At 36.3% G+C, this 17328-nt stretch overlaps 1 protein-coding gene across 6 annotated transcripts in view; it reads right to left on the bottom strand.

Moving 5' to 3' along the window:
• Nucleotides 1-17328, bottom strand: part of RASAL2 (RAS protein activator like 2) — a 374103-nt gene that overhangs the window by 43592 nt on the left and 313183 nt on the right. For all 6 annotated transcript variants that reach the window (XM_001373823.4, XM_003340123.4, XM_056814132.1 and 3 more), the window contains one exon: nt 9654-9763. In XM_001373823.4, coding sequence (XP_001373860.2) covers nt 9654-9763 — 110 coding nt within the window. The remainder of the gene's footprint in view (nt 1-9653; nt 9764-17328) is intronic.

Below are 17328 nucleotides of genomic sequence, written 5' to 3'. Positions count from 1 at the left end.
TCAAACCCACCCCCCAAAAAACAAAACACTCTTTCAGCATTAGTAGGAAAATGATTTGAAAAACTGCATTTGTAGCAGTCCACCCACCCCTAGCTATGGGCAAGGAAAACAGTATGTACAGAGTGACTTAGAAGAGAGCATGCTCAGTCTTGAGCATGGCTGGGAAAGCCTCTGACCCTTGACCCCAGCTTCCCCCAGGTTAGGCGGGAAAACAGGTTTCTTTGTGTTCACCTGACTAGAAGAAACCACACCTATACCTTGTCATTAACCAATGATTATCATCCCTATGTATTGTGTATATTTGCATATCAAAGAGATTAAATACCGGGCCACAGCAAGCTCCGCCCTCTCTTCCTCTCTTGGATCTTAGCTCTCACTGATGTCTGTCCTTGCTGGAGCTTGGCCTCTGGCCAAGCTCCATCTTTAATTCCTTTCCTTCTCTATCTCTCTCACCTGGGGCCTGGCCTTCGGCCAGACACTCTCTTTTTTCTATCATGTCTCCGACCTATGTGGTATTAATTGTGGATCTCAGGATGGATCATGCCTCTGCGACATCCTAAGATCGGGGTTATGCTGTGGCCCCATTATAATCAATAAGGCCTGGTTTATGACTCATTTCTGCCACCTCATATCTATAACTTGGCTCCACTATGCCCCTCGGTGTATCCAAAACTTCTATCCTTTTTCTATCTTCCTACCTTGAGGCTTCTCGCAGGTTCGGGGAGCCTCAGCATTGTTTTGATGTCTCAGAAAGATGTGGGAAAGCAGAGAAGACAGGTTACTGAAAATAGGACTGTAAGGCAGATCTGCGGATGGGAGGATTTTGTGTCTTTCTATTCAGCAGCTTCATTATCAACACAAAGCATGATTTAAATGACATTGAGCTACCCTTATTTTTTCCAACATAATTTCATTTTTAATGTGAGTTAAAAAAAATCTAAGGGAGTTTCTGTAGCTTTGAGTGACTTCCCTGTTCTACATTTACTCCTTTAGTCAAAATTAAGCCCAGGATGATTGGGGGCAAAATTTTAACTTAAAACTTTTCATGTAGTCTAATTGGTCACCTGGGCATAGATTGCTGGGAATGTAGATAGCGCTAAACTTTGTTTTTAGCATTATTTCAACCTTTTAGATATAAACACTGAACATTAAAATGACATAAAATGACTACTTAGCTGCTTCAGTAATTCAACATGTGGAATCAAGAAGTCCTGAATTTGAATCCAGCCTCAGTCACTCACTAGCTGTGTGACCCTGGAAAGGTCACTTAACCTTTGCTTGTGTCACTTTCCTCATCTAAAAAATGGATATAATAATAGCTAGAAGGGGTTATGGTGAGGAATCAAATAAGATAATTTTTGTAAAGTGCTTTGAAACTTTAAGGTGCTATAGTAATTAGTTATTATTGTTGTTATCCCTATTAGAAGGGGTTTCTTTTTTAGAAATCCTTACTATAATTCATACTTTCCTTCTGATTCACTTTAGACTTGATTGTTTTCTAGGGGTGATTTTGCTTCCAACAATGGACATGAGGCTCTGTATACCCTGGTTTTTAACATCAGCAGAGAAGAATAAAATCACTTTTATGTCTATGTAATTCTAATTCTAGTGCCTAAAAGCAATAAGGAAGGGTTAAAGTAAATTGCTTTGGTGATAGAGATTGCTTGTTGCTCCTGACCTATTTAAAAGATAAGCTAAAAAAAAAAAGCTTTCAATTACCACCATGGATAAAATACTTCTTTAACCATTCTGAAATCAGTCTTAAAAACCAAAAGTTCCTTTGAATGAAAACATGCCATTGAATAGACTGATGAAGAACTCTGATTAGTGCTCATGAAAAGGAAAACACAGCTGGATTTTCACAGTTTAACTGCCCAATTAAAACCCATTTTTTCAAGTCTTCTGCCATTAAAGGTATATAACACTGAATGCTTACATGTGATAGCTGAGTCTGCTACGTGTTTACTGATTCAGTTCCAAATTCAGGAAAATTTTAATTTAAAATGCTTATTGACAACATAAAATCAATGATGGAATCCTGGATTCTAGTGTAGAATTTCTGCTTTCATTGACAGTTATGATGCCCCAGTGCTGCTGAACTGAATTCTTGAATAAGAGCAGCTAAAGCAGCAGGCACAGAAGCACTTTTCTAGTAGTGACCTGAGGTATGTTTCTCAGACCTCCCTTCTATGGCTAAGGGACCTCCATTTGCTTCAAATTGTCCAGATAGCAAAGAATAAAATGGCATTTGCCATTACTCCGACTTCAGAAACTCAATGAATTTTACTCTATTCATAGGCTAGTGGTTCCTGGGTTCAAATCTTGCCTCTGACACTTACTAATGTGATCTTAGGAAAGTCATTTAACATCTTGGTAGATTCATTTCCTCATTTAAAAACTGAGGATACATTCAGTTCAATTCAATGAACAATTATTAAGTGTCTTTTATGTGGAAATCACTGAGTTGTCTGCCTTATAGCTCTATGTCTGTGATCCTGTCTCTGGAAGGCCATCCTAGCTATTCTTAAAAAAAAAAAAATTCTAGTTAGTTCTCCACTCATACTAGAACATCATTCTTCTGTAAGAACCCATTTACTTCCTTGCTTTAGTCCCTTTACCCCCTCTCCCCACTTTCTCTTGTTTTTAGAGAGCTCTTTGTTTTCAAAGACATCAAAGATAATCCTGAGGTTCATGACAAAATTATCTACATAGGCAGATCATCAGCAAAGGTCCTATTTGTTATGTCCTATACTTATTTTTGCCATCCAACCTCCTTTGACATAAACAAAAACAAAAAGACATATAACATATAACAGCTTCATGGAACCTATACTTAGAAGGAGGAAGGTCAATGGTCTAATAAAAGCACATAGGGTAACAGCAATGGTAGGGGCAATGGGCCACAAGACATTTTTAAGGGTTCATGGGATTTGTGTACTATATTGAACAAACTCTTATGGCAAAGGTAAACACCAAGGATCAATTCCTAAAATTGCAGAATCTAAAGAATCTTAGAGACAATTTATAACTTGAACCTCACTCAGTCTTCTCTAAAACATTTAACAGTTTTTGCTTTAAGTAACTTAATATTCACATACACTAAAATTTCTTCTTTATTTTTTTGTAAAGAACAAATCTGCACTACTACTCAGGAGCTGTACTTGTACTGGTGGCACAAGGTGACAGGTCTCTACATTAGTATAACTGAACTATGGTTTTAAGCAACTTCAATCATGTGTCATATCAGTATATGCTGGGTTTTGCTTCAATTATGAATTGAAATGTGGGACTAAAGTGCAGGAAGATGAGGCCTGAGGTAAAGTCATCTTGCATTCAAGGGCGACCAGGAACACTGAGGATAGAGTGGACAGACATCTGATCTGGAGGAAGACAGATATAAAGTGCCAGCAAGAAACTGAGAAACCCGACAGTCACTAGACTCCCTTCATATTACACAGTAGATAGAGTAATCAAAGAATGAACAGCTGTGACTGACTGTAAAACCCCTGTTGGGAATCTTTGAAAATTTCCTATTATAATTAGTTGTATCTGTACTATAGTTACTTATGTACATGTCTTATCTCCCTATTACACTGTATATTTTTTAAAGTGGTATCTTAGTTTTATCTTTTTCCCTGAGGCATAATGCAAAATATGTACTAGGTACTTAGGTTATAGAGGACAAATAAATAAATAAACAAAAAGACAAATGTCCTGATTTTCAAAGGGAGGTAAAAGTTGAATCTAGAATGCATGAGAGGGGGACAACTAGGTAGCTCAGTGGGTTGAGAGCCAGGCCTAGAGAAGGGAGGTCCTGGGTTCAATCTGGCCTCAAACACTTCCTAGCTGTGTGACCTTGGGCAAGTCACCTAACCCCCATTGCCTAGTCCTTACTGTTCTTCTGCCTTGGAACTTGTATTAATATTGATTCTAAGATAGAAGATAAGGGCTTTATTTTTTTAAAAAGTATGAGATTATTGCTAAGCTTGATGTTGAGCATTGCCAAAATTCTAGAAGTATTTTTAACAACTGATTTATGAGAATTTAGAAAAGTGGCAATTAACAAGAGCCAGGATATACAAACATGTATCAAGTGTTTTATTGATTCATGGATGTAAGATATTAAAATGTGTGGCCCTCAACGGCAACAGAAACTTAGAGGAATATTAATCAGTCTCCCCTATTACACCATATATTCCTTTTTTTAAAAACCCTTACCTTCTGTCTTAGAATCAATATAGTGTATTGGTTCCAAGGCAGAAGAGTGGTAAGGGCTAGGCAATGGGGGTTAAGTGACTTGCACAGGGTAGCACAGCAAGGAAGGGTCTGAGGCCAAATTTGAATCTAGCACCTCCCCTGTCTAGTCCTGGTTCTCAATCCAATGAGCCACTATATAAATTTGACTTCGTTCCCCAGAAGTCCTTCGTATTTCCCAAAATTCCCTATAATCTCTCCTACGTCTCCACATTGGTGGGATCACATTATTGGTATTAACTGGCAGTAACTCCTCCCACATCTTTTCTTTGAGCATGATAGAGCAATCAGCAGTGATGGTGGTGAGTGGGGATTTTGAGAAAGGCTAACCAGCCATGAGCACATGGTTTTTATATTATATCCTATTTATTCCTTGACTTCTAATGATTATTTAATAAACTTCCAAACTATAATATTTTTATTATTTGAGACATAATTTTAATTTTTTACACCACCAGCTGCAACCCTTAAACCATATATTTCTTAAGGAAAGGGACTGTACCTTAGTTTATCTTTTTAACTATGGCATAATGTAAAATATGTAGCAGATACTTAATTAAATGTTCAATTTAACAGGAAATCAAGGAGAACGGTAGAGGCCCCCAAAGCCTGGAAACAAAAAATGTCCTGATTTTCAAAAAGGGGGAAATGGATGAGATTAGAAAGTATGAGAACTATTGCTAAGCTTGATATTTAAGTAATTCTAAACTAGCCTCATTTCTTTCTTTTTAATGACAAGTAGTTTAGTGAATGGGCATATAGCATACGAAATAAAATGCAGGAAAACATGGAGAATTATGGCATGAATGAACATATATTTAGGTAGATTCATAGTAAGACAAACTGTATCAACAGTATTTATTAATGAAATAAAGTCTATCTAGAAGGAGAGAATGCTTTTAGTATTGAACTGGGTAATGACATAAGAGGCAGTTTTATTCCAAATCTATTCATATTTGCAGATGACACAAAGCTGGGAGGAATAATTAATATATTAGATTCCAGAATTGAGATTCAACAGATTTTGGCAGGTTGAATAGTAGACTAAAACCAAATGGAGAAAGCTTAACTGGGATAAATATAAAGGTTTACACATAGGTTCAAAAACCTAACTTCACAAGTCTAGAATGGGAAGAGAAACCTGGCTTGACAGAAGTTTATGAATAAAAGACCTGGAAGGCTTAGTTGACTACAAAAAGCTGTTAAAGAAATTAACACTACTTTAAGTTGTAATAATTAAAGGACAAAAATAGAATGTAAGGTCTTTAAAATAAAGACAGGCAATGTTTTGTTTTTGTCCTTGAATCTCCAGCATATTTAGACACAGCAGTATTTACTGAATTGAACAGAGATTTAATCTATGTCATTCAGGCACATGGAGTATTATATTAAAATATGGAAACTATATTTTATGAACAATACTGACAAACTACAGTGCATCTAGGAGGGTAACAAAGATGATGAAGTGGAAGACTATAAAAAATGATATTTAACTGAGAAGGTTTAATGTGTATACCTCCAGAGAAAGAACTGATAAACAGAAACAAGCTTTATCTATATATGTATGTATGTATGTATGTATGTATGTATGTATGTATGTATGTATGTATCTATCTATCTATCTATCTATCTATCTCTTTTTGTCAAATGATGTCTTCTCTAATGGGGGAAAGGATGAAGTTAATTGGATATTTTAATTAAAAAAAAACAACACAACAGTTGGAGACATGACTAAAAAAAAAGCAAACAGATTAGTGATTGCTTTGGTATTGAGAACTCCCTCTATCAATGGTGGTTGGGATCTGCTTTACAACTCTCTAAGATTATAAGTCACTTGCCAATCGAGGGTCACGCAGTCAGTATGTGTTAGAATCAGGACTTGAATCTGGACCATCCTGAAACTCTTGAGCTCAGCTCTTGCTGCCTTTTATTGAAAGCTCCTTATATCATTATTGAAAGATCATCTATACATACATAAGCTTGCTTTAAAATCCTACTTTTACAACAGAAGTAAAACTCAGAGGCTGATAATATTCTTCTAAGTTTCTATTTCCAATGAGGGCTACACTTTCAGTAACTCACATCCATGAATCAAGAAAGTATTTCAATATATTTGGCTGCTTTGGCAGTGAATCAGAAAGGTGAATAACTTTAACGTAAAGGACATGTTTTTAATAAATTCTGGACCATGAGAAAATGGCATTTAGAAGGCTATACTTTTAATAGGCATAGGTACCCTGTATAACTGGCAACCTTATACTGGCTTTCTGTAGTGAGACTGACATCATCTGACATTCAAATATTGGATGGCTAGGCAATGTTGTCTGGGCATTACTTTCTATATTCCTCCAGCTCCTCTAACTTTGACCAGATGGAAAGAACATTATAGCAAAAGTGAGAGAAGTGCTAACATTCACTTCTCTCTAACTTGAGTGTGAAACAGTAATGGGAAAATATCGCTAATTCTTCAGAATTCTATAAAGGCTAACTCCTTTAAAAGATGGTTTTAGAGTTTTGGGAGACCTTTGTGACCCTTTATTTATTAAAGAAATAATTATGAGTATTTACAAATGTGGATAATTATACCTCTTACACATGTACTCCACATAGAGATTTCTGAGTGTGTGGGTAATACATTGCTCCTTGAGAAAGCAGCAGTGCCAAGTCCTATCAGGACCTAAGTAACAGAATTTATGACTTGTGGATCATTGGCAAGACAGGGCTGGAGCCCTTATGGTCTATCCAAATCAATGAAGTCTGCCTGCTAAAAAAGCCCAGAGGTATTTTGCATTGAAAAACCTATGGACCATAAGCAGTAATCCTTCTACAGGAAGAGAATAACTCATCTTGAAATGTCTTTCTGCCAGCCAAAGTAGTACTTCAGTCCATATGAAAATAATTTCATCTTTTTAAAATTTTAGGAGCATAGACAACAGAACTTTAGCTATCTAAAGCCCTGCTCTAAAGAGCTCAAGAAATATTACAACTACTGCTTCATTATCTTCCTGACACTCTAGTGAGTTAGAATAGTTGCCTCTTCCAAAGTCAGGGGAAAAGTAAAATGACTAGACCAACATCCTAAGAATCTCAGAAAGAATGAGGACCTAGCTTAACTGATTCCAGTTCCTTGAAGTTGGGTATTTCCATCAAATCTGTCCTGTTTACAATCTCTACACCCACCCCACCTCCATATTTCATGTATTTGGGTAACAAAAAGGCATATTTGCTATTGGCTTAGGCTTCATGTGTTAAAATTTAAAAAGGGAATTCAATAGCAGATGTACATAATCCAGAAACAGAGATTTATGACCAATCATTTGTAATATCTGTGAGACTGACAATGATTAGCCAAGATATTTGCAGGAGCATTTCTATATGTCTTCATTTGGCTAGGAAGCAAAAAGGTGCTTTTTTTTCTGTTTATTTTACAATCTACTTAAACTACAGTAAGCACATCCTCAGAAAGAGAAGACTATTTTTCTTTGGACATATCCTGATTGTTGTACCTCTATAATTCAAATGGCTAAGCAGGGCTTTGTAACATAATCGACCTTATTATCACTTTTATTATATTAAATTTTAGACCAAAAGATAGTTTATTGATTGAATCAGAAAAGTATGGCTGTCTCAAATAATAAATTCAGGCCAGTGGAAAGGGGAAACATGCACTAACTACAAAATAATATAAGAACATAATCAGAGTCATCAAAAAACCCAAAGCAAATGTAATCTCTTGGCATCTTGGACTTATGCTTTTTGTGGACTATTGTTACTAAATAAAAACAGGCATTTAATTTGAATAAGGAAGATAGCATTTAATGTAAAGTTAAGAAACATACAGGGGTAAGCAAGTGGCACAATGGATAAAGTTCCAGGTCTGTAGTCAGGAAGAGTCTAGACTTTCTATTGGCATAGCTGAATGGCAAGTACAAGCAATCTCCAGGGATTCTGGAACTTGAAAAGGCCTTAGAGATCATCAAGTCTGACCTTCTAAATTTACAAAGAAACTGAGGCTCCGTGAGGAAGAGTGGTATGCCTAAAACTCCCTGGGAGTAAGTTTCAGAGCTGAGATTTGAACCCAGATCCTAGAATCTTGAGCTCCAATGAAGTGCATTACCCTTGACTTGCATTTCCCCTGTTTCATTACAAATTTGTAGTCCAACAAAGACTTTGTACAAATGGATAAATTACAAATGCCATTAGGCTTAGTTTCTTCTTTATAAGAGATGGGCAACAATTCCCTGTATGGCAACTTTCATGTTCGGAAAAAAAGGTTTTTGTCAGGCAAACTGAAAATAAAAGATGCAGACTAGGAGACCATGAAGTGGCTTAGAACGCTGACATTTTTATTTGAGTTTTAAGGAGATGAGTACCTATGAAATTTTAAATATAAACTCAAGTATGTATTGAAACATAGAAGCTTGATGCTATTGCTAAAAAAGTTCTAGTTTGCTCTTTAATAAATGCAGTAGGCCAACTGCTGGAAATCTGGGTTCCTTTTTTTGCATTAAAAGAAGTATTTCTAGAAAGTCGAGAGACCGAGTCACTCAGGAAACAACAATCCCTCTTTTATAGCCATATGTAAAGTGTCCCACATTATGCTACATGTGCCACAGTCCCATGATTCCAGCTGCTATAGATCACTGCACAATTGCTTACACACTTAGCTCATGTGCCCACATAATTTCCATTAAGAAGTTGACTAACTGTTGGGACTTTCCATGTTGAGATGGCCACTTATGTAATCTTCAGAGATATAATCCCAAGCAAATAATAAGTAAAGCTTTTTAATAAATAACAGTAACTTAATTTTTGTCTAGTTTTCTGGACATTTTCAAAATGCTTTTATATACATGATTTCATTTGATTCTATCAGCACTGTGAGGTTAAGCTGACTTTATTCCTATGAAAGTAGTGAAGACAGAGTCAGAATAAGAACCCACTTCAATGTGGTATGAGGGAAAAACAATTGGTCTTTTAGTCAGAAAACCAGATTCAAGACATAGCTTTGACATTAGTTTTGTGATTGTGGGCAAATCATTTAATTTCTTTGACACTCAGTTTTGTCATCTCTAACATGGAAAAAAATTACTCTACTGACCTAAGATGAAAACTGTTTTGAGGAAAGCACTTTGATAATCTTATCAACACTATATGAACTGCCACACTCTGCTAACTCTTTTAAAGGAATTTTTAGATAAAACATACAAGACTAAAATTCCATACAAAATAGTGTTATACATTTGAAAAAATCTTCATATTCATACAAATTAAATAGATTCTATTTGTTCCCTTACTTTTTCATTTTGTTTTGTTTGTATCCAGGCTTAGCAGACTACTCTGCTTTGCCAAAACACAGGCAGAAACCTCCCTTTCTGTTTCTGGAAACAACCTCCTACCTGTCATCTGTGTTGCGAAGTGATGGGAGTCTGAAACTTGTATTCCTGTCAAGTTTTGATTGGCTTTTGGTCCTCTTTATAGAGCCTTTCAAGCGCTTGCTGAAGAATCCCTAAAATAAAAAGGCAAAGGGATTGTGAGATGGTAGAATTCTTAAGAATCAAATTTCATTTCCACTTTTCAGAAATCCATTTGTAGAAGAGAGGTGAAAATATTGGCAATCAATATCAGCACAAGAGCTTGATTTGTAATATATCTGTCAGTCCAAATTAATTATTTATGACATAAGAAACTTATAGACCCTTAAAAATGATAGGCATTAGAAAATTATTTTTGAAATCATTTCCCCTTCCATCTCCTTGTCCCTTTTTTAATATTCATAATAACTGTATTCACTTTAGTGGTTGAATAGTAGATGTATTGGAGTGGGGATAGACTTGAGGCTGGCAGATCCTCTAGTAGCTATTGCAGTAGTCCAGGTATCAGATGATTAGGACTTTCACTGGAGTGGTGGTAGTGTCAGAAAAAAGAAGGGGGTGTATTGGAGAGATGCTGCAAAAGTGAAATCAATAAGGCTTAGCAATAGCTTGGATATGGGAATGAGAGACTGAGGAGTCCCAAGATACCTCCTAAGATATGAACTTGCGAGATTGGGAGGACATTGTTGTCCTCTAAAATAATAGAGGAGTTTGGAAGTGGGGACAGTTTCTGTTTTGAATATATTGAGTTTAAGATGTCTCCTGGACGTCAACTTACAGATGCTTGAAAGGCAATTGGAGATGTGAGACAGGAAGTCCACAGAAAGAGAGCTAGATAAGCTTGAGAATCATCAGCACAGAGATGATAATCAAATTCACAGAATGAGATCATCAAATGAAGTAGTTTAGAGCAAGAAGAGATGAGCATCGAGAGCAGAATCCTGAGGGTCACCCATAAGTGGTGGGTAGGATTTGGATGGAGATCCACAAAAGGAAACTGAATAGCAGCAGGCAGATGGGTAAGAAGAGAACTGGACGAAAGTAGTGTCCCAAAAAGCTAAGGAAGAGAGCATAAATGACAAGAGGGTGAACAACAGTGTCTGAAGCTGCAAAGAGGCTGCAAAGAATGAATAAAAAGGGAATCTTCCAATGAAAAGTTATCATTTCTTGACATCTGAGATTTTCTTTGATGGTAGTCGAGGAAGAGTGCATGCAGGTCTGTGTGTGAAAGGGGAATGAGAACAAAGGGGAAAATGTGTATTTATGGATAGGGAATGTTATTTGATTATTTTAAATGTTTACCTAAAGACCTTTTATTATATTTGGCAAAATCCTTGACATCTCTATAAACTATTTGAGTAGCAGCATTACATAAATACAAAATAAGAGTAATATCCCAAATAGGAAACTTTCATTAAAGGTATCAGTTTTATTCTAAAACCTAAAGCATTATATATTTTTTCACTTCTCTCCTTTGTACCATATTTTTCTCTCTACTCATTTCAAATATCCCTTAAAAGCAATGGGAAAAATGAAAACAAAAGTCAAAATGGCATGCTAGGCTTTATGCATAATTGCTCTTGGTAAGTCTTTCAATGTTTAAACCATTTCCTTCCACAATTAAAAGTGCTAAACTCTCCTAAAGAGCCATAAAACTGTGCATACCCTTAGATCTAGCAATTCCATTGCTTGATCTATTTCCCAAGAAGATCAGAGAAAAATGAAAAGAACCTCTATGTTCCAAAATACTTATAGTAACTGTTTTTGTGGTGGCAAAGCCCTGGAAATCAATCAAGAGTGTGTCTATCAATTGGGAAATTACTAAACAAATTGTGGTATATGATTGTGATGAAGTACTACAGTGTTTTAAGAAAATATGAACAAACCAATTTTAAAAAAGCTTAGAAAGAACTACATGAGATAATGAAGAGTGAAATGAGTAGAACCAAGAGAACATTATATACAAGCACAGATTTAATATTTGAAGAAAAATAATGAATATTCACCTCCAGAGAATGAACTGAAAAATGGAAACACAAAAGACAATCATTATATACATATCTGTTTGCCAAGTGATGTCTTCTATGGAGCGGGGAGGGGAGTGAAAGGCAGGGATAGCTGGAAAGAAATTCTATTAAAGAAAGTGTTAAGCTCTACTTATATTTCTCTAATTATGGCTAATTTGGGTATAATTTTAAGAATTACACTGAATCAGAAGAATCATTTTCTTTGCAGCAGTCAGGACTTTCATATAAATGAAAAAGATGACTATACAGGTTTGGAAAGAAAAGAAACAATAAATGAAATGTTACTGAAAGTCTACTTTCAAGAGATACTTTAGAAAAGATTATTGATTTCATTCTACCTTCAAACATCATTAAACCCTACATCTCTAAAGGATATAAAGAGAAATTCTCAAAACAAAGTATACCAGAACCAATTCTTCTTTCAATTTACATTGTTCTACCCACAAATCTTAAAAAAAAGAAAAAATACACAAAAATTCTCCCCAAATTCCAGTTGGTTAAAATAACTAGACTGTCATACTTGATTGAAAAATTAAAATGACATACTGGTAATTATTAGATACTTATTATCTGTCAAAATAATGTTAGGGAATCAGGAATTACTGGATAGAATGGTGTCTTTCTTTGGAACTAAGGAAATGTTGAACTAATAATAATAAAAGTTATCAGTCATTTGAAATTGGAAAAACAAATCCCTGCAGGTCAAATTTTGCTATTTGGGCAAGGCTGATAACTGAAATATAACTGCTGCTATGCAGCCATTCTCAGAACCCTCAGTACTGACAAGAGAAGACATTGACTCTCTTGCAACCCAAAACTGCTGTTCCCTTAAGAGATGGAGAAGAGGAAAAATCCTTCATGGGAATAGGCAAAGAGATGTACTTTCAAATAAACAATCTGACTTAAAAAGAACTGTAACAATGCTCAGATTTACTTTCTCATTTAACTACTCATCCTTCACATTAGTGAACATGAGATTAATGACAGTACTTTCAGTCATTCATTCAGTGAATTTAGCAAAGTTCCAAGGCATCATGAGGAAAACGCTCTTATACAGTAGAAAGTACCTAGGCAAAAGAAGTATTCTACCTCTCACTTTTCAAGCCCACATGTACATTTAATTAACCAGATTGTTTTATTGTTTCAATTATTTGCTTCTAGGAGACTACCCTTGGAGGAAGAAAGGACCTACAAATTATCTGCTACTTTCTAATGTTCCTAAAGCTTAATATGAAATATAGGTACCTTGTTTGTGGGAAATAAAATGTTAATCAAAATATAAAGACAATTATTAGGGAAGAATGGTAAAAAATACAACTATCATTTTACCAGATTTAACTTTGATTTATTGTAAACCTACGAAGGAGAAACTTTACATAGTACTTAAGCAAGAACTTATGAAAATAACTGCAATAAAGGACATGTGGTTAAAATTCTATCATCAAATAAAACTTGGTTAAACAGAGTGATGGGAAAGTTTGTTTTTTGTGTTGGAAATAGGGGAGAGATCTAGGAATGATTTAAAAAGTAAAGAGCTGATGGAAACTAGCTGGTGAACAATGTTAAGTTACACAGTTACAGAAAGCATATGTGAATTCCGAGGTAATAATCAAAGCAACCAAGAATTTATTGACCCCTAATATGTACTTTGCATTTTTTTGAGGTTTATGCCTTCTATGCACATATAAATCAATTTATATCAGATTTATTTGTGGAATACCTTGTCTCTTTTACTTTCATTGTTATTTCTTGGAGGGCAAGGATTCTGCCTTATTTTTCTGTGGCTGTCCTCAATCTCTCAAATCTCAGGCACAGTTAATTGTAGACAGTAAACATTAATTATTCTTTGATTGAAAAATGTCATATTTTATCCTCAATGAGATTATAATTTAGTTGGGGACTTAAGATAAGCATGCAACAATTAGGGAACAGTTCATTATTGTAGAAATTCAGGACTTCCGGGTAATCATGGCTGCAATCTAGACGCCACACACTTCCTCTCCCCAGCACCGAACGAAATAGACTACATCAAAGGAGCATAAAATCACCTTTGGAGGAACAGAAGGACTCCCCAGTACCCCACAGAGGCAAAGGTACGTGGGGCTTGAACATTTCCACACTAAAATAAGAAGGAAAAGCTTGCACAGAAAAGTGAACTGAGCCGCCCTTCCCCCACCCAACCTCCCCCACTAAACAAGAGTGAGCTACCTGAGCGCTCACCGGGACAGCGAGTGAGTGGGGAGCGTCTCTGTCTGGGGGGGGCACTCCAGGGTCCTTGGGATCTGGGGACTGCCAGGAAAAAACGTCTCAGGGCGCTTTCACTGGAGAATCCAGCGGAACTGTACTTGGGGCAGGCTGCGCTGAACAACGTGCGCTGATTATCTGGGCGGAGCTGAATACCTGGGCTCCGAGGCTGGGAAGAACTAGTCTGAAGCAACCTAAATTCATAGAAAAACCGCTCTTATAACCCAGACCCCAGACCAAAAAGGAAAGGGGAATAAAACCACCAAAGGGATGGCTCACATGGCCCAAAATCAAGCCTCCAGGAAAAAAGGGAAAAAAGTGACTATTGAAAACTTTTATGGGGGAAGTACCCAAGGAAAAGAGGAGAATGAGGAGGAAATCCAAAAAAATTCAGAACACGCCTCCCAAAATGGAAACTATCAACAAGCTCTGGAAGATCTCAAACTGGAACTTATCCAAAAGATGGAAACCTTCTGGAAAGAAAAATGGGAGAAAGAGATCAGCTGTCTGACAGATAAGACTGCTCAATTGGAAAAAGAACTCGAAGCATCCAATAGAAGGGCAGACAAGGCTGAAAAGCAAAACCAGTCCCTAACGACCAGAATTAAGCACCTCGAAGAAAGTGAGATGATAAAACAGCAAGAATCAATAAAGCAAACCCAAATAATTAATGAATTGGAAGAAAACATAAAATATCTCACTGAGAAGGTCACGGACCTGGAGAACAGAGGAAGACGAGAAAATCTCCGTATCATCGGTCTCCCAGAAAAACCAGAGGTAAACAACAAATTGGATATTATTCTACAGGAGATTATAAAAGAAAATTGCCCTCACGTTCTGGAGCAAGGGGGCAAAATAGAAATAGAAAGGATTCATAGAACACCGTCTATACTAAATCCCCAAAAGACAACGCCTAGGAATGTAATTGCCAAATTCAAGAGCTTCCAAGTAAAGGAGAAAATCCTACAAGAAGCCAAGAAGAAGAGCTTCAGATATAAGGGGGCTCCCATAAGGATCACACACGACTTAGCGGCTAATACACTAAGAGACCGCAAAGCATGGAACACGATATTTAGAAAGGCAAGAGAGCTGGGTCTCCAACCAAGAATCAACTACCCAGCAAAACTGACTATATACTTCCAGGGGAAAGTATGGGCATTCAACAAAATAGAAGATTTCCAAGCATTTGCTAAGAAAAGACCAGAGCTCTGTGGAAAGTTCGATATCCAAGCACAGAAAGCAAGAGAAACATGAAAAGGTAAATATGAAAGAAAGGGAAAAGGAGATAAATCTTATCTTTTTCTTTAAGTCAAACTCTCTTCTATAAGGACTACATTTACATCAAATTATATATATTAATATGCGGGGGAAATGTTTTGTGTAACTCTCATAAATTGTATCATCATAAGAGTAGTTAGAAGAAACATGCATAGGGAAAGATTGGGGAATTAAGAAGATTTGGGGAAAGTTGGGGCAAAAAAAGGAAAAGGGAGGGGGGAACCGTGATAATACTAAGATTAACTTCAAGAAATAGGGGGGGGGAATCAATAGAATAAACTTTCCCATATAAAGATACACATGGGAAGGGGAGGGGAAGAACTCTCATACGAGAAGGAGAGGAAGAGAGTGTGAAGTGGAATTACTTAAACCTTACTCTCAGTGAAATCAAATCTGAGAGGGAAGAACATCTAGATCCAGTGGGATCCTGAATTCTATCTTATCCATTAGGGCAAGAAAGAAAGGAAAATTAAGGAGGGGGAGGGAGGAGGGAGTACAAAAAGGGAGGGAAGGAGAGGGGGGAGGGGAAGGGAGCATAAAAAGGGAGGGGCTAGAAAGGGAAGCATCTCAAGGGAGGGGACTAGGGGGACTGACCTAAAGTAAATCACTGGTTCAAGAGGAGAAAGCTAAAGAAGAAAGGTCAGAACTAGGGGAAGATATCAAAATGCCAGCGAATCCACAAATAACAATCATAACTTTGAACGTGGATGGGATGAACTCACCCATAAAACGCAGACAAATAGCAGATTGGATTAGAACCCAAAACCCTACCATATGTTGTCTTCAAGAAACACATATGAGACGGGTTGACACTCACAAGGTTAGAATTAAAGGTTGGAGTAAGACCTTTTGGGCCTCAACTGATAGAAAGAAGGCAGGAGTTGCAATCATGATATCTGACAAAGCCAAAGTACAAATAGACCTGATCAAAAGGGACAGGGAAGGTAAATATATTCTGCTAAAAGGAAGTATAGACAATGAGGAAATATCACTAATCAACATGTATGCACCAAATGGTATAGCATCCAAATTTTTAATAGAGAAACTAGGAGAATTGAAGGAGGAAATAGACAGTAAAACCATATTAGTGGGAGACTTGAACCAACCACTATCAAATTTAGATAAATCAAATCAAAAAATAAATAAGAAAGAGGTAAAAGAGGTGAATGAAATCTTAGAAAAATTAGAATTAATAGACATATGGAGAAAAATAAACAGGGACAAAAAAGAATACACCTTCTTTTCAGCACCACATGGCACATTCACAAAAATAGATCATACACTAGGTCATAGAATCATGGCACTTAAATGCAGAAAAGCAGAAATATTAACTGCAGCCTTTTCAGATCACAAGGCAATTAAAATATTGATCGGCAAGGGTACATGGAGACCCAAATCAAAAATTAATTGGAAATTAAATAACATGATACTCCAAAATCGGATAGTTAGAGAAGAAATCATAGAAACAATTAACAATTTCGTTGAAGAAAATGACAACGGCGAAACATCCTTTCAAACCTTATGGGATGCAGCCAAGGCAGTACTTAGAGGAAAATTCATATCCCTGAGTGCATATATTAACAAATTAGGGAGGACAGAGACCAAGGAATTGGAAATGCAAATCAAAAAACTTGAGAATGAACAAATTAAAAACCCCCAGAAGAAAACCATACTAGAGATCCTAAAAATTAAAGGAGAAATTAATAAAATAGAAAGTGACAGAAGTATTGAGCTAATAAACAAGACTAGAAGCTGGTACTTTGAAAAAACAGACAAAATAGACAAAGTACTGGTTAATTTAATTAAAAAAAGGAAAGAAGAAAGGCAAATTAATAGCATCAAGGATGAAAAGGGGGATCTCACCTCCAATCAAGAGGAAATTAAGGCAATCATTAAAAACTACTTTGCCCAACTATATGGCAATAAATATACCAACCTAGGTGATATGGATGAATATTTACAAAAATATAAATTGCCTAGACTAACAGAAGAAGAAATAGTTTTCTTAAATAATCCCATATCAGAAAAAGAAATCCAACAGGCCATCACAGAACTTCCTAAGAAAAAATCCCCAGGGCCTGATGGATTCACCAGCGAATTCTATCAAACATTCAGAGAACAGTTAACCCCAATACTATACAAACTATTTG

This window comes from Monodelphis domestica, chromosome 2, assembly GCF_027887165.1.
Source record: "Monodelphis domestica isolate mMonDom1 chromosome 2, mMonDom1.pri, whole genome shotgun sequence".
Lineage (NCBI taxonomy): Eukaryota > Metazoa > Chordata > Mammalia > Didelphimorphia > Didelphidae > Monodelphis > Monodelphis domestica.
Note: the sequence above shows the minus strand (reverse complement) of the source record. Positions and strands in the feature narration are given on the sequence as shown.